The sequence below is a fragment of the Hyperolius riggenbachi genome, chromosome 3 (genome assembly GCF_040937935.1).
Source record: "Hyperolius riggenbachi isolate aHypRig1 chromosome 3, aHypRig1.pri, whole genome shotgun sequence".
Taxonomy (NCBI): domain Eukaryota; kingdom Metazoa; phylum Chordata; class Amphibia; order Anura; family Hyperoliidae; genus Hyperolius; species Hyperolius riggenbachi.
The window spans coordinates 237,281,873-237,308,223 of NC_090648.1; the positions used below are offsets into that span (position 1 = coordinate 237,281,873).

A 26,351-nucleotide genomic window follows, 5' to 3' on the forward strand; every position below is an offset into this window, starting at 1 on the left:
TAAACTGCTTGTGCTGGAAAGTCTAGTGTTTGTTAGCATGAGTAATTGGTTGCTTTTTGAGCCCTACTCTCTCATGCACCCTCCCCCTAGAGCTGAAGGGAGTCAGGACCAGCATAGTATTGATTGAACTGTTGTGCTGTTTTGTTCCAGCCAACATGACTAGCATGCCAAAGTGGAAGCATCTATAGTTATAATTCATGAACTTTTCTCTTGGATTTTCTCACAGGAGAGCTTTCCACAACTAACCAATTAAATACCTTTAAGACCTCAACAAGCAAAAAAGAAAATGCAAAATAATTTTGATATTACTTGTTAATCTACCTTTAAGAACTGTGTCAACTACTAGGTGCTGAAAAGTTATTTTATAGATAAAATAAAAAATTATCTCCTGGGAGAAAATTAATGAGAACATTTAAAAATAGGAGCCTGTGGCCCTTATTCAATTCACTTTTTCTCTTAAAGTGAACCTTACGTCATGAAAAAAATTAGTTTTACTTACCTGGGGCTTCCCTCAGCCCCCTGCAGCCGATCGGTGCCCCTCGCGTGTCTCTCTGATCCTCCCGTCCCCGGCGGCGACCACTTCCGTTTCGCCGTCATGACCCGACAGGCACGGGAACGCGAATGATCCTTCGCGTTCCCAGCCAAAATATCGCCCCCTATGCTGCTATTGCGGCCTATAGCAGCATAGGGGGCAATATTTTGGCTGGGAACGCGAAGAATCACTCGCGCTCCCGTGCCTGTTGGGTCCTGACGGCTAAACCGGAAGTGGTCGCTGGCCAGGACGGGAGGATCAGAGAGACGCGGCGAGGGCACCGATCAGCTGCAGGGGGCTGAGGGAAGAACCAGGTGAGTAAAACTCATTTTTTTTCCATGACTTAAGTGCCTCTTAGTCTTCTCCTAGGAGATATTTTTTTTAAATACCTTTTCAGCACTCTGCAATTGAAAAGGTACCAAAAAGTAGATGAAAAATTACTGTAAAAAAATAAAATAAAAAGTATTTTCTTGCTTGTGGGTGGCTTAAAAGGCATTTTATTGATAAGGTGTGAAAATATCACCTAGGAGAAATCTTAGGAGCAAAAGTAAATTGCAAATGGGCCCATATGTGTTTTAAAAAGCAAGCAAGACAATACTCCTTAAACTTCTGTTGAGCCAAATGCAGCTTAAAATGTATGTGTATTTTTGTTGACATACTGCTTATTTTCATCACATCTAGCTCCCAAGAATTGTTCTACGAGATGCTTTTGGAATGCAGTGTAACTGCACTTAAACAAGGCAGGTCTACAACAGAGATTATAAACAGCAGCAAATTATCTTGCGCTTGCAATGCAAATTGGTGTAATTTTCTTTTGTTTTTAACTATAGATATTTTCTTACAAGCGCTATAGTCACTCACAGAATGTGGCCATATTGATCAGGCAATGTCAATGCTACATACGAATAAATTACAATTATTACAAGAAATGGAAAAAATTGCAGTGTAAATGCACAAGCCTGTTCTTTAATTGAGAAGTGAATTACAGTATAGAAACTCAATGTATGAAATATCCCAGTAGACATCTACTAGAAAAATCTACAGAGCTGCTTTTACATGAGAATAAATACAATGGATTATAACAAGATGTCAAGCACACTAGCTTGTCATCATAAGAAACTACTTTTCATCATTCCAAGTCTCTAATTTTCACTCTTAGTACAGCCATCAGTAAACCACATCAACCCATTACCAGTATATTTTCCTCTCCTCCCATTTCTTGCATTTGCCCAGAATTTTACTTGGAGAGGTTACTAAACAGATTTCACAGACTTCCTAAACCTCACAGGGACACCTCCCGACGAACGAGGTTTCCTGATCCATCTCACTGCCCATGGGAAAGTGCAATGACACACGACGGGCGCAAACGAGAGTTTAAATGATCTCACCACTTTGCGTGGGAGTCTTCGGGGATCTTAAAGATCTGATCTGCTGTTATGGCCATTATTGCCACATGTCACAAAGCATCATTCGCCTAATCATGCAATTGTACCCACCTCACAAGAGTGCGGAAACAATCGCTCATCACTCAAAAAAAAGCACAAAAATAAGACTGACACTAGTGACCTTTTTGATTCTTAAAAGTTAGCAAATGATTCATGTATGCATGCAAGAAAATATGGACCAGATTCTATAAAACAAAAAACATGGGTGGGCCTATATATCATGTTGTCATGTGTCATGTTTTTTAACCATTTCTAGATTGTATTTTATGTAGTGTATCATTGAGGCATATTCACATGTGAGAGCAATTTGGAGACTGAAATATTTATTTCTTTAAAAAAAAAAATACCAGTTGCCTGGTGGTGCTGATGGACTTCTGGCATCATTAATGTCTAAGTCACAACCCTAAAACAAGCATGTGGCTAATCCAGTCAGAGCACCTGATCTGCATGCTTGTTCAGGTTTTATGGCTAAAAGCATTGGAGACACAGGATCAGGAGACAGTTAGGCTATTTGCATTGTTTAAAAAGAAATACATAAGGCAGCCTCCGTATCACTCTCACCTTGGGTTCCCTTTAACTTCTGCAGACAGTGCACATTAGGTTTACCAGCATTTACACAGTTTATGTAGCACATTATGTAAAATGCATAACTAGCTATATACATGTATTACTTATGTTGTTGGTTACACAAGCACTGAAAGTGAGGCATGTATAATGAAAGCTAAACAATTTTATTTACATGTACTTAATTTTCGGACTTGGTGGTTAAATCCCATTTGAAAAATAGTGTTGAATTAGTGCTTTCCACATACCTGTGTTATTCTGGGATTTGAACACTTGGCGTGGGTTCCTGATAGCTCAAGCCAAGTGCTTTCAGAAGTCAAGCAATGCTGCTTCAGTGTACACCTGCCTTCTCCAACACACCATCCACATTCAAAATCTGAATCTGCCTTCAGGCACAGGCCACAGCTTGGTCTCTTGGCACCACATTTGTATAGATGCACTGTGAAGAGAAGTCAAAGTACAATAAGCTCTACTTTGATATTTATTCTTAAGAGAGAGATAAAAAAAACACTCTCCCTAAAAAATCTTATTAAAAGTAGGAGGATAGGAAAGCATTAAGATGAAGCTGTGCCTTAAAACATATCTAGTAACAAAAACAGGATAGAGAATGCAAGGTAAACCAGGCCTGATCACATCTGTCATCAGAGGCACTTTCAGGTTACAGCAAGCTGTGTATCTCTGTGCTAATATCACTTTATCAACAATTAAGGAATACCTTAACAGCTCTTGGTGACCCAGAACCACCTGGAGGGTATAAAGGGCTAGAGGAGACCAAAAAGCCCATTATCAAAATCAAAGCTAAATATGAGGTATTTATGATAATACAGCTTTAAGTGAGCAACTGTGGCTTTCCATGATGCATCACTCCTGAATATGTGAATATGCAAACTATCTCTTTATGCCCCTGAAACTAAGGCATGAAGAGATGCTTTCACATATTTAGGAGCATATCAATCCATACCACAGGGGAAAACAGAGGACTTTTTTTGGAGCTTAATCACTATAGTCGTGCATGGCACGGCTTAGAGTTGTGGCCAAAATGGGAGGTCCAGCCAAATTCAGAAATAGCCGCATGTCCTAGTGGAAATAAGCTCTTACAGGAGTCAGTGAATACAGATAATAATGAGGAGAGCCGACATCTATAATGAAGGGGGATCTGAAGCCTTCTGCAAAGTCCCAACTTCCTTCTTTACTAGCACACATCAGAGGCACAGGGCTGTGCTCGTACCTGGCTCTGTCTAGTTCCCCAGAGCTGCTCAGGTAATCCCAAAATGTCCCTATTGAAATCCCAAAAGCCATCAATTTACACAGGCCTGCATTCTGTGTCATGTGTTTACTCAAACAGAACTTGTGATTCAAAAGCACCCCTTCAACATCAAAGCAGGGCAGTATATCCAGTCAAAAACATTTTAGCAGAAAAGAAGTTTTATTTTGTTGAGCAAAGACTAGTCACCCTAAATAAGTGATATGGAAATCTGTAACTGTAGAATGATTACATTTCAATGAGAATTATACAAAATGAGTACTGAAAGGGCTAGGCTTAGGATACTTAGAAACAGATAAGTGATGTTGCCATAGAAACTACTATGTAGTCCAATGTGAAGTTCCACTTTACCTTTGTTCAGAGCTGGATTGTCAATGCTAAAATCCCCATTCCATACCACAGTCAGATCCACTGGCAGGCTGTCAATCTCCATTCCTTCATAGTTATACTAAGGAGGAAAAAAAATAATATTTGAAGTTAAGAAGTTCTTGAGAACCAATGCTCCTTTCATTAAGACTCTTAAGAGTACCATTTTCTCATAAAACTTCTGATAATTATGAAAATTGTGCCAAATTTGCAACCTCCTTTAGATCTGTGAGCTGGTGCAACTTGCAAAATGTATGCCAACTCTAAAGTAGAGTTTTATTCAGCAAATGATGGAAAAACATTAAAATGTGTATTAATGCTAGTGAAAGATAAATGGGATTCAATGAAATGTTTCCCCCCAAATACAACTTCATAACAAAACTATGAACTAGTGTTGTTGTTCAAACCTAGGTTTACCTTCAAGCGGAATGAAACCCAGCATTTCTTCTTTGCTCTAATAGATTATTTACAGCATATTATATACAAACAGCATTTTTTTTTACTAGAACAGCATTCAAAGGGTTACACACATGACTTAGAATGTCCCTGCATCCGAAGTGCAGATAATGGTATCTTATATTTAATTGTATCAAGTGAGGAATGTAAATAAACACTTCTCTGACACTGCAGGCTCTGCTGAACAAAGCCAGACAACCAGAAAGCATTTTTGCTTATGTTAGAACATGAATAAAGCAGTTATAAATAAAATGCAAAGTCAGCTCTCAGAGGAAAAAAAGTGTACTTTGGGAACGTATAATTTCTGAATGAATAATAATATTTATTCACAAAAGCAAATATGATAACCGTATGGAATATAAAAATTAGGAAAACATGTTTTTATTGAATATTATGTCAGGGTTTTATACTGCTTTAATGACATGCCCAGCAGTTCAGCACTATTTCAAGCAGAGAGAGTCACAGAGTTGTGACTCTGATGTTTCCTCCTTCCAAGCTAGAAGCATAAGAGTCTTGTGAAGCACGTAGTAGAAAACAACTCCTTGACTTTCTCTGCTAATAATGGTTATGAACTGCTATGCATGGCAATGTCTGGGTTTCCAAATAAGGACACTTGGATTTGAACAGCAACACTACCATATACTGTACAAACACCATGTAACGAATGTGGAATTATCTCCGTGGTCAGCGCACAACATGTGCGCAGACACTGCGGTAACCCTCCACAAGCGTTTAGATAAGGGAACCCAGCTCTGGTGCAAATGCACCTGTAGAGAGGAATTTCCAACTGGCAAATGGAGCTGTGGAGTGCAGAGGAATAAACCCTCTGCACAGCCACAGATGCCAGATGGAGATTGTACGAAGTAAAGCAATACAGGGCAAGATAGCCTCTCGAGAGAGAGTGAGCACAGAGACAGAATGTATGTAGGTCCACCAATCTAGTAGCCACCCGGCGACAGTTGACATACAACAGCGAAGACCAAAGTGAGAAAGCAATCGCAAGAATGGCGATTGCTAATAGAGACACAAGACTGAGTAAAGACAGATCATAGAATGAATAAAGACAGAACCAATTAACCAACTGCAATCCAACATGAAGGAACTGACAGGGCTACCTAAACTCGGTCACCACATGTTAAACGCAATAGCGACAAAACGCGTTCAAGGCACGGTCGCCACACATTACGCGCAACCGCGACAAAGCGTACCAACCCTAGCTAACTATTGAACACAGAAAATGACGACAGACAAATACTGCGAATGCTTGCTAATCGGTTGCCTCACCCCAGACAACAACAAGCGTTCGTGCTAGACAAGACAAACAGAGGGAGTAAACAGTAGCAACCGCAGCTAAGGTTATACTCCAAGGGCCATATGCAATTCACTTTTTCACCTGAGTTTTCTCCAAGGTGATATTTTTACAACTTAAAATAAAATGCCTTTTAAGGCACTAGCAAACAAACAAATACTCAAAATAATTTTTACAGTAATTTTTGACTTACTTGTTGGTACTTTTTCCATTGCAAAGTGCTAAAAAGTTGTTTGAAATTGAAGATGAAAAATTATCTCCTAGGAGAAAACTCAGGTGAAAAGTGAATTGCATATGGCCCCAAGAGTCAGACAAGGGAGATCCACCGCCTCTACCGCTAGGGTGAATGCAATCCAAACAAACAGAGCGATTCACTATCAGCTTCCGTTGGAGAAAGTGCAATCGCAACAGATAAGACACGACACAATCAGGCCATAAAAATAATTAACAATCTGACTGCACTAGAAGGAATGCAGTGCACTCCCAAGGATAACTACTCTAAAACAATATTAGCAAACAATCAGCAGTGGAGCTGAAACTCAAGGTAAGTCCAGCAGAACCAAACCTTTATGACCAGCAGGGAAATCTGGGAGGGAATGGCATTTATACTGCAAGCCTTCAAAAGAGGCAGAGCTATCAATAACTAGATGAGTGAATGCAAATCCCTCACCAGAACAGCAAGTCAGAAACTCGCAGAGTGAAAACAGGTCTCCTTTCCAGGGACCTGCAGCATGCAGACCTGAAAAAAGGTCAAAAAGCTGCCTGCCTGTGCAGACAGCAGAGTAGATCATTACACACCACACAAAAAAACTCCACGTTGCCCTCAGCAGGTGTGCAAAAAGTTTTATTCAACAGAGAATGTAAGCATTTCCCATCACAGATATACAATAGGGACCATAAAATTACATTAGTTTCTTCCCAAAATGGGACAAAATGATGAAGAAGTACTTAGTCAAATAACAAAGGATAATTAAACCCTTAAAATAAAAGTAAAACTTGGCTTTTAAAAGTCATATAAATTCTCACAAATATATCTTTGTCTTTTTTTAAGAACCACAAATCTCACACCTACTCATTAAGGAAGATGAACAAAGGTGAAAAAACCAAAGAAAGAGCTGAATAAAAGGAAAAAGAAAACAAAGAAAGAAAAAAACAAAACAAAGATACACTGAGATAATACAATGAAGAAGACATTCATTTCCCACAATCTACTGAAAAAAGTTTCATAGCCTTCTCAAATATTCCCTCCAAGGGTGCTACATTTTGATGGTCAGTAAATATAAGTCAGGGCCATCATCTCATTAAGCAAACAGTCCCAATTCTTGAGACTCTCTCCGTTCAACATGATCAGTTCCTAAACCTGAATCCCTTTTTTTTTTTTTTTCAAAAGATGTTTATTAGACACACACAAAAAATTACACATCTTGTATTCGAGAAGGCCAAATAGACATTAACAATTATGTATCTATTTTCAAATGATATAGACAGCACACAGAACATTGCTCAAGACAAGCAGAAGAGAATGAATCCCGATTCCTCATTTAGGAGAAGCCATGTATGATGAATTAAGAAGAGGAAGTGACTTAGGATAACATTTATCCAATGGAATACTTACAAATGTGGCAATGAAGAATTTTAGACTGTCTTTATAACTACATTTCTACTTCTATTATTGGCCTATAGTAAAAAAAATAATAATTCTTAAACCTGATTCCTCAAATAGGAGAAATCATGTATGTTAAATCAGGGAGAGAAAGTGACTCATGATAACATTTATTAGATTGAAGATTTAGAAATGTAGTTATAGAGATATTCTAAAAAGAAATTATATCTCCTCTCTAGCACTGCACCTCCACATCTAAAAAAGCTAAGCACACATTTTTTAGAAAAATATGACTCTGATCTTGCTAGAGGGATAATATAATAAATGTGCTTTTCTTACTCTGTGTATTTTTTTTTAAAGGGCAAAATACTTTCCTTGTGGATAAATCTGGAAAGTATTGGCTTTATAGTGCAAGCCTTAAAAATAAATTATACCTAATACAATTACTGGCCTATACGGGAACAAGAAGAACTCATGTACGCCTAATGACAAGGAGAACACACACTAGTCTTGCCGGAGGGCTACCATTATCTGCCGCAGTGTTTTTACGTTCAGTCACTGCAAAGCCATGAAGCCATTTCTGCCCCAGAGAAAGTGAACATTTCAACCCAATAGACACACACAGGCTATTTAAAGATCTTTTGTAAAATGTCAAAAGGATGTTCCAAAGCCGCAAATAAGGGAGAATAACGTAGACACAACATAAAATAACTGTGTTTTCTGTACTTGGAACATACAAGAAATATAGAACTATAACAGCTAGTGACTATTTCTGTCCAGCACCAAATTAAATTGTACTTAATTATGCAGAAATGTGCAGACTATTAAAATGAATCATCTAGTACAGTCATAACACCTCTTTCATATCTACAGACTTGTTAAAGATAATAGATAAAAAAAAACAACATTTGCATTAACCTACAAAAAAAAAAAAAAATCAATGGAACTTTGTATTGCCTCTAGAAAGCTGGTTTCTGATTGTTGTCATTTAGACCAGTGTTTCTCAACATTACAGCATGCACCCTTTATTATTGACTGTGCTGGCCAAATACCCCCCCCCCCCCCCCCCCTATTGTTAATAACACCACCTCAATTAACCCTTAATGCATACTTATTGCTTAGGAGTACTTCAAAATTGGTTATAAATGCTTTTCAGTCATTACTTGATACTTTTAATAAACCATATATAAATTAACCTGTATAAGTATTTATAGTTCGTATTTTTTTCATCTCAATGTTTAATATAGTAGATTGACTATGACAACTTCAAGTACCCTCTGAGCCCAACTTTGAGTGAAGCTAAGATGAACATAAACTGATGTTATAAGCAATTGTATTAATCCTCCTGTTCCTAAAAATGACCTTTTTTCTAGATATCTGATGGTTCTATTTTACGATTAACAACAAGATTTAACGTTGTGTTGTCTTAAAGCAATCATACAATATTTTACACAGCCTGAAAAATATCTAAGCCCAAGTATACTATTGACGTTTTTTATCTCTACCCTGCACTCAAAAGTCATTCTCTTTCAGGCAAAAGTTTTATGACTGTAATTCCTTATCAGTGAGGACTAAGCTTTAATTTAGAGCGGAACCGTAAATACAATTTAAGCACAGTGTTCCACTTACCTGGGGCTGCAAGCCCCCAGCAGCCGCCCTGTAGCGCGCCGGTCCTGCCCGAGCCGCCGTTTCCCCACCGCCAGCTCCGTTCCTAGACTTCAAAGTCGACACCAGCGCAGCCCTGCCAAGTGCATCCTTTCTTCACGTTCCCCTCTGCAATAGCAGGGGACACAAAGAAAGGATACGCGTGGCCAGAGCCGCGCAGGCGCAGTGGCCCGGCGGCGAAACTGAAACTAGCTGGCGGCGGGAGAATGGAGGCTCGGGCAGGACCGGCGTGGGACAGGACAACTGCTGGGGGCTTGCAGAAGCCCCAGGTAAGTGAAACAGTGTGCTTAAATTGTATTTACAGTTCCGCTTTAAGAAAGGACAAACTGTAATTATTCAACAAAAAAGGGGTACCTAAACCTTTTGGGAAATAAAATAATTCCAGGTGAACCAGGAACCAGGTGATCTTGGTGTGTACAGTTCAGACTGTGTAAAACAGGAATTTTGGGAGTGCCATTGTTGTACGTTCACATAAATTGAATCATTTGAGATTTCAAACAGAACCTGAACAGGAACTGTAAGGAAAATAACAATACATAATGTTGCTTATATTTTTACAATATTCAATTAAAAATTATCTTTCCTCACCCTCATTTACTTTTTTAAATGTATCGCAAGCGGTGACATCTTTAGTCCTGTCAGATGATCTCTACGGATTGTTTGTTTTTAAAAGTTCAATGCACAGAGGGAGATGCTGCTTTCTTGGCAGTTGGAAACAGCTGGTATTTCCCACAATGCAACAAGGTTCACAGGCAGCAAACTGTCAGAGCCATGGTCCTGATATCACACTGTGGGAGGGGTTTCACCACAATATCAGCCAAACAGGATGTCCCTGATGATCTATTCGAGAAAAGGTAAAGATTTTTTGTGGGTAAGGGGGTATCGGCTACTGATTGGGATGAAGTGCAATCCTGGGTTAAAGTTCCCCTTTAAGGCTCACCTTTTCAAGGAAATGCATTTTCTGACCTAGAGCAGGTTATCCTGCTATAAACCATAGCACTGCAGTACACAGTCTCTGTGCCCACAAGACAATCTCCTGTCTGTAACTCTGAAGTACTTTATGTAGGCTTTATGTAGCACTGCCTCTCATATGGGAAATGGAATGAGCGAATCTACTGTTTGTCTGTTGAGAAGGGACTTTAAGTTCATCTGATTTACAAAGCGCTCTTAGAAGAGTCACAGATGGGAATGAAACATATTTCGTTGTAATGGATATAGTGAAAAGGGTGCAGGGGGTGAAACAACAGTTCAAAAATGATCTTTGCAAAGTGAAACCCTAAATTTCTTTGAAAGATCAAGTTTGCATAAATCACTGGGCTTGTAGTGAAATTATATAGCATGATCGTCCCCTCGATAATGTAGCATCAATTCGGAATGCTGTAACAATTAGCAAAGCTTGCTGCATTGTTTTATTCTTCAATATCTACCTGAATGGAAAGGTTTGTGTTAAAGAGAACCCGAGGTGTGTTTAAAGAATGTTATCTGCATACAGAGGCTGTATCTGCCTATACAGTCCAGCCTCTGTTGCTATCCCAAACCCCACTAAGGTCCCCCTGCACTCTGCAATCCCTCATAAATCACAGCCATGCTGTGAGGCTGTGTTTACATCTGTAGTGTCAGTCTCAGCTGCTCCCCCGCCTCTTGCATAGCTCCTTTCCCTGCCCCTGTCCCTTCCCTCCAATCAGCAGGGAGGGAAGGGATGCAGGCGGGGACTGGAGTTCTGCAGGAGGCGGGGAGAGCATCAGACTGACGCTATAGAGATAAACACAGCCAGCTCTGACAAGTTGTTTGTCAGCAGCGTGGCTGTGATTTATGAGGGATTGCAGAGTGCAGGCGGACCTTAGGGGGGTTTGGGATAGCAACAGAGGCTTGGCTGTATAGGCAGATCCAGCCTCGGTATGCAGATAATATTCTTCAAACCCACCTCGGGTTCTCTTTAAGCAGGACAAAGACACTTTTAAAAATACTACTCATAGTTCTATCTATTCAGTGAAGCCTGGGAGATGAAAAAAACTGACTTTATAGCCGTGTTGGTTTAGAAGGGAGCCATACGTAACCTGCTCACAGTCTGAATTCTTGTCTTTAATGCTCACTGAGGCTAACACAGGGAATCTGCCGCCAGCTGCCTCTTTATATTAGCAAATTATTCATGTAACAAAAGGCACTTTTCAGGAGGTACAGCTGTTCAAGATGTTCAGGCAGAACCTCCAGGAGGAAATTCAGCACAGAGACTATAACACACAGGTTGAATTTGGGTGGGATCCAAACTACAAATCTACCTAAGGATCTAAATATGTACCACCGGGAGATAAAGGGCAAGATATTTATTCCTACAGGCCTTATGTTCCCACAATCGTATCTTTGTAACATATTGTGCTAAATCTTGGCTGGAAGGGATTAAAATGTATCAGTTCAAAATGTTCAGCTAAGGCTACGCTGTATATTAAAGCAGACATGGCTCTTGGGAATAAAAGCTGGGGCCATTCCTAAGTCTCCCATGTGGGGCCGGAGGGGCAAGAGATGGCAATACTGTTTTCCCTGCAATTATACGACAGCTGTAACCCATATTTCAAGGCAGTGTGTGTAATCAGTGTGTATCTGTGCATATTTCCAGGGACAGTTTGCAGGCCTAAATGTAATGCTGTAATAATGTATAAAACATATTATTAAGAAGTGGCCTTGTGTACAATTAAGTTTCCTAGAAATTAAGTAATCGCAATGCTGTCATATTTACGATTTAGTAAAGAAAAAAAAACTGTTAAATAGGAACTCCAGTGAAAATAATGTAACACAAAAATTGCTTCATTTTTAAAATAATTATGTATAAATGATTTAGTCAGTGTTTGCCCATTGTAAAATCCTTTAAATCCCTGATTAACATTCTGACATTTATCACATGGTGACATTTTTACTGTTGGCAGGTGATGTAGCTGCTGCATGCTTTTTTGGCAGTTGGAAACAGCTGTAAACAGCTATTTCCCACAATGCAACAAGGTTCACAGACAGGAAACTGCCAGGAGTACCACGGTCCTCAGAGTTTCTTGTGGGAGGGGTTTTACAACAATATCAGTCATACAGCGCCCCCTGATGGTCTGTTTGTGAAAAGGAATAGATTTCTCATGTAAAAGGGGGTATCAGCTACTGATTGGGATAAAGTTCAATTCTTGGTCGGAGTTTCGCTACTTACACAATAAGCACACTGCAGGTCTGTTCCCGGCCGCGTAACATATCCAAAAAGCTCTTGTCGGATATGTTTTAGGGGTCCATGTGCTATAAATGTGGGGGCCAGGAGGACGTAGTGAGCCCCTGCAGGATCCAGAGGCATTGCAACTGCACAGCATCAGTGTACCAGAGCTGACAATTAATAAAAGTGTTAAACATACCTGTGGCTTCCTCCAGCCCCATCCTCACGGATCGCTAACAAGCAGTTGTCCCAAGCCTTCCCTTGCTCCGATACTGGGTCCATTAACTTCAGCCAGTCTGACGCAAGAGAAGTGTGCTCTTTACATATCTCTCCAGCAGCCACCAGAGAGATACATACACTTCTCTTGAGCAGACTGACCGTGACTGGCTGAAGTTATTGGACCCGATACTGGAGCAGGAGAAGACTGAGGACAGTGGCGTGGGAGAGATCCGTGTGGATAGGACTGGAGGAAGCCCCAGGTATGTATAAACCTTTTATTAATTGTCAGCTCTGGTTTCCTTTAACTTAGTAAGCACATTCTTGATACAGGTTTGCTTTAATAAATCCAGGACAGTCAGTCACACTAACCATTTGGGGTAGGTAAACTTGCTATTTTATTTAGGAAAATAAATTTGTTTTATTCTAAACTCATAGATGCTATTTTTTCTGACTTGACACAAACTTTGATGCAATTTAAATGCTGTTTAGAATTGGGCCAATCCAAATTGCAGCACCTTGCATCAAGTCAGAGAAAATAGCATCTCTTTAACCAACTCCTTCCAGGAGTTAACTGAGCTGGAACAAAGGTAGGCTTTTAACCTTGGTTTGCATTGTTACACACTATATGGCGTGATGCTTTCAGTGTATCTGTCATTTTACATTTTCAAAGAAAAAAAAAATTAGAGCATTATTTTTGTATTATTATATAGCATGTGGGATGGGGCACACTGCTAGTGCTGCATCACATTGCTTTTAAGTGATGAATCCTCTTAAGCAATGAACCAAAGTCTCTTCCAAGACTGACATTTGGCCAACCAGTAGTCACTGATCTGTCAAATCTAATTAGTCAACCAGTTCACATGTTGTTTACAACATCAGCCAATTGGGAACTGGCATCTATAGGGGGGACATCACGGCACATGACACCAATGGTCTTTATTAAATAAAAAAAATGACCTTTTGTAAATGGGCTTGCATTTACATTTGCAAACTGCTGTGATGTGCAGAAATAAAGGACACCGTGTAAAGTGGAAATCCATCACCACTTTATATATGAACCCCTGTATTTTGATGTACAAATATTCCCTTATTTGCTCTTTTAAATTACTAATTATTCATTCATTCTTTGTAGCCCACTAGACTGAAAAGAGAGATTGATTTTTTCGTGTTTTTCCCATCAGCTAGGGTACCATGGTCTGCCCACAATTCTATGTTACGTCTAATTACACACTTACTTCTTATACAATTATGCTGCATTTCACCATGTGCAGCACAAAGAAGAAGTGATTACACAGAAGAGAAAATAGCCTTCAGCTGACATTTCAAATCAGAACAGAAAATTAAATAAAGGTCAATGAGAGATCCGATGATTGCTAGCTTCTAGATTTTATTTGAACTATCTTAACATGCAAATAGAAGACTTTAACAAACTTTTAGTAACATATTTTTTTGCTCAACAGCTTAACTTTTTTTCCCAAAGCAGGTCCTAGTGATGTCCTCCTTCACTCACCATGAGATGAGGCCCGACAAATGAGCTTCTTGTTACTAAAATCAGAGCTATGTGTTTATGCATATGCCCCTCTTAATAATCAGCATCTCTGAAGCTTTGGAGATGAGGAAAACTGTCACACACACACTCATTTATTTTATAATCCACCAAATTTAGATATTGATTCTCCGGGGTATTTTTACTAAACATCAAACATTTACATAAACAAAACTAAAAGACAGAAACAATAGCAAGGTGTAAAAAGGCTGAGATATATCATGTTTGTGAAAATAGTACTCATAACCAAGTAAGCACACACAATACAACCAAAACCTTACTATCCAATTACCTAGTACAGTAAAGACAATAAAAGAATGCCAGATTAGGAACAATAAAACAGCACAAACTGTGCAGGCAAGAGCAAGATCAAAGAAAAGCGAAGTATCAATATATGAAATGAGATTCACGGGTCAGAAAAAAGGTAAACAGGTACATGGACCAGTGCTTAGCAGCACAGCTTAGAGGAAGCTACAGGATGTTCTGGCAATCTGCTGAGTGGAAGTCCAGTCCTTCTATAGTGAAATAAACAGGTGTATCAGCTGATGACAGAGGTGCTAACTATGGAAGGACTCTGCTTGTGCAGTAGGAAGTCTAGAAAAGATCACAAGCCATGCAGCACACGTAGGTGAGAGAAGGAAATGCAGACTAGTCATGGACAGAAAATGGCCACCTGGTATGAAGTGTGGAACTACATATTTGCTTACCACAGTTCAACTATCTCCCAGTAAATAAAAGTTCCCAGAACTGATTGCAAGCTACTTGTGGTGAGGATTGAAGCACATTGAATCTTGCCTACCAGGAATAAGTTTAAACATGGGACTAAATTATTCACTGCTGGATAACGATACAGTTCATTATGAGTATTATAACCTTGGAAACAGGAATTTATTGCAGATTGTCATTTGAATTAAGTCTTTTGACAATTAATTAATTTGCATGTTTAAACTGGAAAGGATTCTGCATAAGGAAAGTTTTAGCATTAGAATATGAGAATTAGTACTATTCCATGGGATTTCATAATACTGGAACATAGTAACGCTACATTATTCCAGAAATTATCTAGCCAGATACAGTAATTGTACAATATACTGTATCTAATCTTTGAGTAATCAAACAGCACTGGTGTTCATGGTATTTACATTCACACATTTACATGCATTCACATAAATGCATTTACATAAAATGTATTTTTCCCCTTAAATCTGCAGCTCTCTCTGAACAGGAGGTGGCATAGCCATGCAGCTTCTACCACTGACATGGGGAAAATGTGTTTTTTACCTACCGTAGATGAGATTAATTTGGGACAAAACAGTAAGATAACTATTCATTTTCCCCTTCACACTTATCTGTATCATGCTTCCCTTCATTTTCCTGTCAGGCTTTCTACCAGTTCTCCTGTTTGGGGCATATTATGTAAATCATAAGTCTAGGTAAGAAATAACAGCAAATTGTAAGGAGATCATTGTAAAGGTGTAAGTTAACTACTTTGGCCTTTTGGACGTATAATATACATCCAAAAGGCCACATGTGCGCTCTCGCATGCTCCTGACCTGCAGTTTGTTAGCCAGGGAATCAGTGATTCGGGACATGGTGCCCGATCACTGATCCCTTTCCCTGGCAGAAAAAGAGACGGCTTCTCTCGGAAGCCTCCCTCTTTCTGCCTCCTACGTCCCCCTACGTCCCACTAAGCGTACATGTTACGCTTAGAGTAACGTAATGTAAACAAACTCATCATTGTCATCTTGTGGCCAAATAGTAAAACTACATCTACATAAAAAAAAGCACATTTACATTAAAAAGTTACTATTTACATCCCCCCTACCAAAAATACCCAAATAAAATGTTTAATAAAAATTAAAATAAATAAAGACAGTACAATAAAAAAAACGTAAATCTTTACCTTTTAAATATTCATGTAAAAAATAAATATTTCTATTTTTTTATTATAAGCTTGTAAATAGTGATGGATGCAAAACAGAAAAAATGCACTTTTATTTCCAAATAAAATATTGCCGCCATACATTGTGATAGGGGCATAATTTAAATGGTGTAATACCCAGGACTATTAGGCAAATACAATACGTGGGTTTTAATTAAGGAGGCATGTATTATTTTAAAACTATAATGGCTGAAAACTGAGAAATAATGATTTTTTTCCGTTTTTTTCCGTTTTTTTCTCGCCTTGAAGCCCTGGGTTCCTGGTCCAAATTCCAGCAAGGGTACTATTGGCATTAAGTTTTTAATGTTCTCCCTGTATGTGTGGGTTTCCTTCAGACACTGGTTTCCTCCCACATCCCAAAAACAGAGAGATAAGTTAATTTGCTTCCTCCTTAAATTGGCCCTAGACTACAATAGACATATGACTATGATAGGGGATTGGATTGTGAGTTCTGATGTAAGTGATGACAATAAGAATCACCATGAAAAAGATTTGATGCCATATTTATTAAACTTGTCGCAGCAAACACTTTTTTTTTCACTGATGAAGATATTGGTTCCATAATAAACTGTTAACATCCAGATACAATTGACAAACTCATCACGCAAGTGATAAAACAATAATAAACCACTGTGTTGTACTGTAAGCAGAAGATAATCGCATGCTATTACTCTATTATTATCTGCCTGGAGGCATCGCTATAAAAAAGTATCCAATTTGTGCTTAATTTATCAAACCATTAACCCCAACATCATACCCACAAGAGTTTTATAATCCTAACAATATAATCCATGGGTATTATTTCCATAAATCCTCACTTTTGCAATAATTATGAACAGAACAGGAGTTAAAAGCCATGACGTGCTGACAATTAGCAGGGTAAACTAGTTATAAAACTGGTAGCTTTTAATTGAATGAAGAAAACCCCTCAGTAAAAAAATAGCAGCACTATACCAAACATGGATTTCAGCTGTCAGAATGTAAGTGTTCACCTGCCTATAGATTAGACTGTTGTCTTATTTGTACACTATTCTTTGTAGGCTATTAAGAGGGTCACATTTTTGCATGTACAGGTTCCATTCTATAACGTACCTATTTATTTGCCTTAAAATGCAGCCACATGTAATACATTAGAAACAAAACCTGCACATCATCTAAAGAAGGCAGCATACTATTTTATTCTACTGCAAATGGGGAAATGCAGTTGATGTGAAAGAGCCCATTGAGTAACATAGGTTGTCAATTCCAATGCATTTCCACACTGCAGTAAAGTGAATAAAAAAAAAAAAAAAACAAGTATAGTGTGATTGGGTCTCAAGGGTGATACCATGCATTATGACGAATACACCTAACATACTTCTAAGGGATGCGTTTACCACCCACTGATTTAACTACCTCTATCTGAGCAATTTTACAAATGTAGAGTAATGAATCAGTAGAATCAATGAGATGCTAATTTTCCAAATTGAAACAAACTTTCTTGCAAATTGTATGCAGCTTGGAACTGGGCCAATGATATACATTTGCTGCAAATTCCAAGCTGCATATGAAAATAGTAACAAAACGTACATAAAACTGGCATCTCCTTGATCATGTCTAGCCTGATCATTTTCTGGTATTGACGCCGTAAGGATGAAACATGCAGAATTAGTCACATGCAGTCCAAGCAGAGTCAGATCATTTTTCCCCTGGCTTGAATTATTCAAAGCTTTCCTCACTTTAAGGGAACCTGAAGTGAGAGGGATATGGAGGCTGCCAATACGCATTTACTTTAAAGCAATACCCGTTCCCTGGCTATCCTGCTGATCCTCTGCCTCTAATACTTTTAGCCATAGACCCTGAACAAGCAGGGGTTTCTGACATTATTGTCAGATCTGACCAAATTACAATTTCCTGGCTTGAGATTTCAGAAAATAGATGGGTTTAGGAGGATATAAGGTTGCCAGAGACAATTGATTAAATTGCACTAAAAACTCAACACTGTTATAACTGTTATGGGGTCCTCTAAACCCTTTATGCAGTACCTAACCTTAACGTCTTCTCCATGCTTAACCCTTAAAAACAACCCCCAGACCTAGCCTTACCTACCCCCTATGATTAACCCCTAAAAAATACCCCCCTCCATGCCTAATCTAAATCATCCCCCTCATGCCAAACCTTAACTGACCCCACCGTCAATCCACAGCAATTATGATAATGCTGGGGCATCATCGTAAATTGCAGCTACTGTGTAAAATGTGGGCACTCCTATGTATCAGGTGCCCAAATTTCACACTATAGCCACAGTTTATAACAGCACCTCCCAAGTTTCTTCTAATAGCAGGTGCCCACATTTCCTGCTTCGCCAGTGCGTACGATAATTTATTTCACACCCAATTCAGAAACACAGCACAAAGTTTATCTTACTACAGGTAGGCGTTTAGGGCAACTAAGCACTGTTCCCTATGTACTGCAGTCATGTGAATATCTTTTTTCAGCCACCACAGCTTAAAGTGGATCCGAGGTGAACTTACTCATTGCATAATTGTGTTCCTTTCCTATTGTTTATAGGGCATTCCTCAAGCCAAATACTTTTATGTTTTTGTTTTAATACTCTAATTCCCTATAAACTAAATAAACCACGCCCACAGGTTTTCAGAGAGCATTGGCAGTAGCAAGGGCTCATGGGAGCTCAGTCTGGGCAGGGGGAGGAGGTGTTACTAGCCATTGATTTCAGAGGCAGAGGGGAGGAAGGAGGAGGCAGGATTAGTTTTTTTTCACAGGCTGAATGCTCAAGATACAGATAAGCCTGCCTCTGTGTAATGTTTAGAAACAACATGGCTGCTGTCATTGTATCACAGTAAGAAATACTAATTTTCTATTAAAGCTGTTTGCAGCTAGATTTGCTGTGTAAACTATCTAAACTTTAGATAAGATATATAGACAAGTTACTTGTTATAGTTAGTTTTTCATCTCGGATCCACTTTAAGTAGCTTCCTATGGTGTTGAATACTTTCTGCTCTATAGAAAGCCAGAAAATAATGATATGGTAAAGAGCAGAGGGAACCTCAAGAGCAAAATAAAATATCACAAAATCTTATCGACTAACTTTTTCACCCTTTTGTCACTGATGTAAAGGATCTCTGAAGAAGCCTGTAAACATTAGCTGAAATGAGTGAGTGCAATGCTGTAAAACATGGGCAGCATAGTGGCATACTGGTTAGCACTCTAGCCTTGCAGTGCTGGGTCCCAGCTCCCAGCCAGGGCACTATCTGTACGGAGTGTGTATGTTCTCACCATGTCTGTGTGGGTTTCCTCCAGGCACTCCAGTTTCTTCCCACATCCCAAAAACATACAGATAAGTTGGTTGGCTTACCCCTAAATTGGCCCTAGACTTTGATACATACACTGCATGATACACATAGACATATTACTTTGGTAGGGATTATATTGTGAGCTCCTCTGAGGGATGGTTAAGTGACAAGACAATATACTCTGTACAGTGCTGCGGAAGATATCAGCACTATATACATAATAAATAATAATAATAAAGGAAAGACAGGCTTTGTCATACCACTGTTTCAGAGCCATGACCGCCACTGTTGGTATAGCAAGTTGGTACACAAAATACACAATTGTGGGGTTTACCTCTGCTCATCAGCAGCTCATACAGCTGGAGGACTGGGCTGCCGCTGTTATAGCTGGGGAGAGGGGGGAGAGGGGGGAGTGGGGGAGTTACTTTCCTCCGATAATATTCCATTCCACAGCCCATTCATCACTACCCAACCCCTGGCATGTTTAAAAGCACCCTCAAAACTCAGTTATGGGCAAGCATACAGTGTAACTTCAGTTATTCCCTCTAGCACAATCTAACACAGGAATGTATGCCAAGTAGATGTACAGAGGCGCCAAAAGGATAAAATATGCTAAAATGTTTAAAATATTCGGGTGGCAGTGGTGGACCGGCCACTCAGAAATAGACTCGATGCTGTCGCTTAAGATAGAGACAATTTATTAACATACTCCATGAACAGAACCGCAACGCGTTTCACGGGTATATTCCCGCTTCCTCAGGCAATAAACAGATAGGAGTACACAGTACAGTCTCAAGGTCACGAATAGCGCCTCTGTATGCCGTCGGATATACAGCTTGCTTGCTCATACCATCACCTCTTACTTACTTCCCATTCTTTTAGAGTAATCTCACAAGGATGAGGTTCTCTTCCTTTCTTGTATTTAACATATGTTTTGTTAGACATTTTTTTAATTACAGCTTCATTTATGTTGTGTTTGTCCCCTCTGCCTTTTTGTACAATGCAAAAGTCAAAAAAGTGCAGGATAATGGTGTTATATTAAATTATTACAACTGCAAGAGAGAGACATGCATGGAAGAACCCATCTAAAAATTTGGTTGAGAGCAATGCAAGCACAAAGGAATTTCACAAAGAAAACAATGGATGAGAAAAGACAAATCGGCAATGCCCACTAGTAAAGATATAGGACAAATCATTAAAGTTATTAATTACACTAGTAAGAAGAACTTACAGAAGTATTTTGACACTGAACACTGGAGCTGTTGAACCTTAATGCTGGCACTCTCTGCTCATTGCCTTGAATATTCAGGATGCACTCATAGCCTCTTTGTCCAGATTGGGGCTGGGGTAAATTTTTCGCCTTTAAGGTTATGGGTTTGACAACATCAACTGGAATCAAGATTTTCTCTGTGTGAAGAAGCTGAGGACATTCCTGCATATAGAGAAACACAGAAAGGAAGAACTATTGAACTAAAAATACTAAACTCACAGAATAAATTCATAAGCCATAAGCTTTACAATATTTTTATGAAAGAGAAACTAACAACACATGGTAGGAAGCAGTAATTAATTCAGGATATCACAAACACTTCCTATAGCTATATATTGGTATATAACCGCATTATCCCACTGAGACTTAGCCTAGGCTGTTTATTATGGTGTTCGGTGAAGAGCAAAGCTTTGCTACCCCCCCAACAAGTATGGGCTGCTTTTGTTGAGGGGATGGAGCCTAATGGATGGGCTGCAAATACCCTGGGAATACCAACTTGAAAGGGGTTAACACTGCTTGGGAGGGGGTACCTACAGGGCCATGTGCAGCCCCATGTTATTTAAACTACAGAGAGGGATGTAATATGTAGCCTTCTAATTTATCAAAATCTATAAATACAAATTCACTTTGCTATCACCTCAAGTCCCAACAGTAGGCCAGCTCTCTGACTGATCAGATCAGCATTGGAGAGCCTCTGCCACAGTAAATATTTTCTTTTATAAAACAGTAGATATAGTATTTTTATACTTTATTGTTATAGTATTCTAAATTGTTTTGAAAATGTAGCTAGCTAGGCCCTTTAGTTTATACTGTATATGCTTTCAACTCTGTACCAGACCACACACCCTCTGCCCTCCATGCATAATGTAGAGCCTGATCAAGTATTATGGTCATTCTATTCAGAGAGGGTCTTTTATAACCAGTAATCCATGATTATTTGGGAATACTAAGATTATAAAAATACCCACCCCCCCCCCCACCCAGGCCACATGCCCCCCGCAGAGACCCTGCTTACCACATAGCCCATGCCATGCGTGTAACTGTCATGCATGCCCTCTCTTTCACCCCAGCTGGGTGGGCAGAAACTTGCTATGGCTTGTGCTTTGCACAGCATAAACTCAGCTGCTATGGACACAGCAGTGTCCACACTGTGCATTACAACTGCCTTTTACTTATATATATATATATATATATAGATGATGAGGTGGGGGAATGCAGCTTAAAGTGTGCCAGAGCTGAAAATAGTAAAAATATTTATACATACCCGGGGCTTCCTCCAGCCCCATCTGCTTGGATCGCTCTCATGCCGCCATCCTCCGCTGCCCGCAGCTTTGGGAATCGGGACCCGTCACTTATGGCAGTTGGATGCAGTCAATGCAAGAGAAGTGCGCTGTTTGTGTATCTCTCCAGCAGCCGCTGGAGAGATACGTAGAGGGCGCACTTCTCCTGTGTAGACTGGAGCCGACTGCCGTAAGTGACGGGACCCGGTTCATGAAGCTGCGGGCAGCGGAGGATGGCGACATGGGAGCCATCCGAGCGGATGGGGCTGGAGGAAGTCCCGGGTATGTATAAATCTTTTTAGTATTTTCAGCTCCGAGTCCCTTTAATGATGGCTATGACCAACTCACCAGCTTTAAAAGAAATGGAAATGTTACATATATATTTCATTGAGTGTATGCTCTGGAGAGCACGTTGATCATGGAGTACGCAATCCGGTGAACCCAGCACCCACCCACCCACATCTGGTGCCAGTCTGTCTCTCCCTTATACAATATTTCATTGAGTTATGGCAGTCGGTGGAAGTGCCGTGTATCAAACTGCTACATCAGAAATTCTGCCACTATATTGGTATTTGCAGATCTGTGAATGCACGCTAGCTTGGCATGGAAAACAATTATATGCTGTACAAGAGAATATAATTAGGTCTCTTAATATAACAATTATATCATTTTCCCACATGGAGCTGGACCATGCAGTCCTCTTTACCTATGGAAGATATAATTAAACTTTTTAAATGAAATGTGATACTGCAGGAGAATAGAATTAAAATGGATCAGCATTAAAGCAGAGTAATAGTAAAAATAATTTATCATAGCCTCATTTTAGAGGTTTTGTATGCTTGCAGAAAATCATACCACACTATAACCAAGTCTGACTAAAGTAAATATACTGCATTTTTGTAGACCAATAGAGCTACTGAACATATATTGGAAACGTTATCGTATATATTCATAAATCCTTTTATGTTTCTATTATGCCTATATGTTTGCAAAGTTGTTTAGAGACTCTCTGTATGTGAAAATCTTTCAGAATTACAAGAAGTACTGTATGTCATTTAGAACTAAGATGTTATAATTACATTTTGGGGAAATGGTAGTAACCATCTCCAACTTATTTAAATCGACTTTTATAAGTCACAGCTTCCTCAACGTCTCAATCTACTGGTTAAAGCAACACAACAGAAAAGTGTGGTGGTGTGGACACTATTGGAGCACTAGAGCATGCAGGACAGCCAGTACATTACTGTGTTCAGCATTTGGTTAAAACAGGTTTTCCAGTATTTTCTTGAACAATAATAAAAGGCAGAAGAATATATCAATGCATTAAACCCCAGCCACATGGTGTAACAAGTTAATAGTCTTAGGTCGTTGAAAAGTATGTTAAAAAAAAGTACATATGAAAGGCTGTTGCCTCAAATAGCTCAAACACATTTCTTGTTCAGCAAAATATCTTCAACAGAGCTAGGAAAGAAAGACCCAGCATTAATTACACACACTATAAAATTCGAATTTTTTTTTGTTTTTCCTTTTTGCTCAGCAGCTTACTGGTACTAACTGAAAGTGAAATATTTAACAGATGAGAAATTAGCACATTTGTATCGCTGTCACTTAAGTCACTGGAAACCTACAAGTGAACAAAGTTTGTCTGATGGTTAGGGGACACTCACTTGGAAAGCTCAGCTACCTAATGAATCTATGCATTAACTCAATGTTCCACCATCTACCCACAAACCATTTCCATTTAAATGTAATTCTCAATCTCTCAGCTTGCGAATGCACATTCTGATCAGACTTCTTCTAAACATTATTTAATTTGCTTGAAATGTAGCTCTTTGTTGATATGTTCTAACAGAAGTCTCTGATATTGAACCAACCTGATCTTGTATCCTCTGAGAGCAATTTAAGGGAAAGAAATAGAAAGCTGGCAGGAAGTCAGGTGATGGCCAAGCTCTCAGTCATGATTAGAGCTCAATATTCCTTGAGTAAAAGCTTTTTTTTCCTACAAGGCTTTGCTCTCCCTTTATTGATGGATCCTTTGAGCCAACTCTTTAAACTTAAGAAAAAAGGCTACTTCTTTCTCAGCCTTTGAAATAAAAATTCATAAACTACGAAGGAATTCTTTTATAAGATGCAATTGTGGAAGCTAAATAGGCTAACAGTGATAAAATGGGCTTTGAGAATAAGCTAAAAGAGCCACTTGTAAACTTTTCTAGAACAGGCAGGTCTAATTTTTTTTAAACAAATAGTTTTACACATTGATGAAACACAGCACACCTTTCAAAATTATTACAGACGGATGAACATATCCCAGAGTTAATTAATATAGTTGTTATTCATTCTGATACTTTAGCAAACATTGAATGCACAGCTCAGTACCTTCCTATTACTTCACAGATTCTTCTCCACTTGTCCACTTTCCTAGCCCTCCCCTATAGCCTTGCAGTTTTAAGCTATGCACACTGCCACTCAGCACAGAACAGGATGTGATCCCTCTGTTGTGGGTTCAGGGTCTGATGCTGTACAGAGTCATTGCCAGCCTGCAGGCTAGCAATGTGTCTGTTGCTGTGGTGGTGGTGGGTGTTGGAGGGTCAACACGCAGCATATGGAGGGGCTTCCTGTGGGTGGGGTGAATGGGGAAAATGTTAAGCACCCAATGCACACACACTGGATACTCACTAGATTCTAGCTTGTGTTCTTTCTGCGATGATGAATTGGGGGAAGCTATCCAAACAGAGTTGCAAAGATACATGCAGACGCCAAAAGAGCTGCAACTGATAGCCATTAAACTTCTCTATACTATTTATCCCGTAAACAGTAGGATGACATCTGGTTGGTTATCACAGATTGATATCTGATTGCTTAAGACAGGCTTTTTTCAAACACAACCAGTATTTAACTTTTTGCCTTATTCAATTGACTTTTTCTTGACTATTAAGTATTTTTCCTAGGAGATCATTTTTTATCATTTTAAAATAACTTTTCAGCACTTTGCAATTAAAAAAAGTACCAGAAAGTGGGTGAAAAGTAATATATAAAAGTATTTTCTTGCTTGCTGGTGGCTTAAAGAGACTATACAGTCGAAAAATGGCATGAATCATGTTCTCTTAAAAAGTGATAATGTCTTCCCTGGTCTAACGTACCCTTTAAGACCATGTGTGCATCAAGTTCTGATGCTTACCTCCGCTTCTTTGCAGATGCTTACGCTTAGCAATGCTTAGCCCCACCCCATTACAGACCTCATTACAGACATTACAGACAAGTATGTTCTAATTTTCATAAATTAACCTTCCTTCCCCCTTCAAATTTTAATCCAATAACCTGTAATCCACTGAACCCAAGAAGATCTTCCGCTTGATGGGCAAGTTTTCTGACCCTTAGTGAGGCTGTAGGATGTGATAGGATAAAAGAAGGCAGACATGCAATCTCCTACATAATTTGTGCTCAGAATGTCATGATCATGATCCTAAACAGGACACAGAAGTGACGGGATTACACACAGCAAGAGACCTACGAACGTATTACCTGGCCATGTGTTCTATTTTCTTTTCTGCATTTTCATATAGGAGATTTCCTCTACTGACGCACTGTCTAGGGATCTTAAAGTCAGCAAAACTACTGTCAACATGATCTGATGGTACATGTTGCTATGTCTACACGGTGTAAAACTGTGCTTGCATCACATTCATTAGCGTTCTTTGATTGCAAACAAACCACAATGTCTTGAATGTAAAAAAGGTCTGGAATTGTTAAGAAGTTTGTGGCAGATAATTGAAGAGGCAGCTTCATTAAAAAAAAGTACATTTTCATTACGCTCCTATCTGATTAACCTAATGTTCTTCTAATTAAATCTTATGAGTAATTTCTTCAGATGATTTATCGCATGACAAATTCACAGTCCTGCCCCATTTACCCTCATAGCGCTGAGAGGCATGTACTCAGCCTTAAACTTGAAAGCTTACAAGATGGTGTCGTGCACACACAGCTGTAATTTCTTTATATCCTCTGAAAATGTATGTTTGGTAAAATTGCTGGAGATATTAAGACAACAATTAGAGTTTTCATTTTAAATTACAAAAATGCCTTTGAGGGAGAAGAATGTGTGTCTGTTCCACAGGTTCCTATTCCTCCCCCTTTATGTGCCGACACACCTTAACTATTAAAATCTCATAGCTACGAGCAGGCAGTCATAATCACTGATATTAATAGCAATTATACAGACATTGATCTCACTTGCTGGTTTTGCTCTATGTCAGCATTGCATCTGCTGTATTATCTTCTGCTGCTTCAGATCACAAATCATGCGCCGGACCTCTTTGAGGCTATTATATGAGTAGTGCACTGAAGATCTACGCCTGGAATATATGCACATAGAGCAAATCCACACTGCGCTGTAAAAGCAAACTCCGCTAAAAC

The 26,351-nt window shown here is 39.2% G+C and overlaps 1 protein-coding gene across 2 annotated transcripts in view; it reads right to left on the bottom strand.

Annotated features, from left to right (window-relative positions):
* Positions 1–26,351, bottom strand: part of PLXNA4 (plexin A4) — a 910,299-nt gene that overhangs the window by 188,841 nt on the left and 695,107 nt on the right. For both annotated transcript variants that reach the window (XM_068276018.1, XM_068276019.1), the window contains 3 exons: positions 20,620–20,820; positions 4,157–4,253; positions 2,790–2,980 (listed from right to left, as the gene is read on the bottom strand). In XM_068276018.1, the coding sequence (XP_068132119.1) occupies positions 2,790–2,980; positions 4,157–4,253; positions 20,620–20,820 (489 nt within the window). The remainder of the gene's footprint in view (positions 1–2,789; positions 2,981–4,156; positions 4,254–20,619; positions 20,821–26,351) is intronic.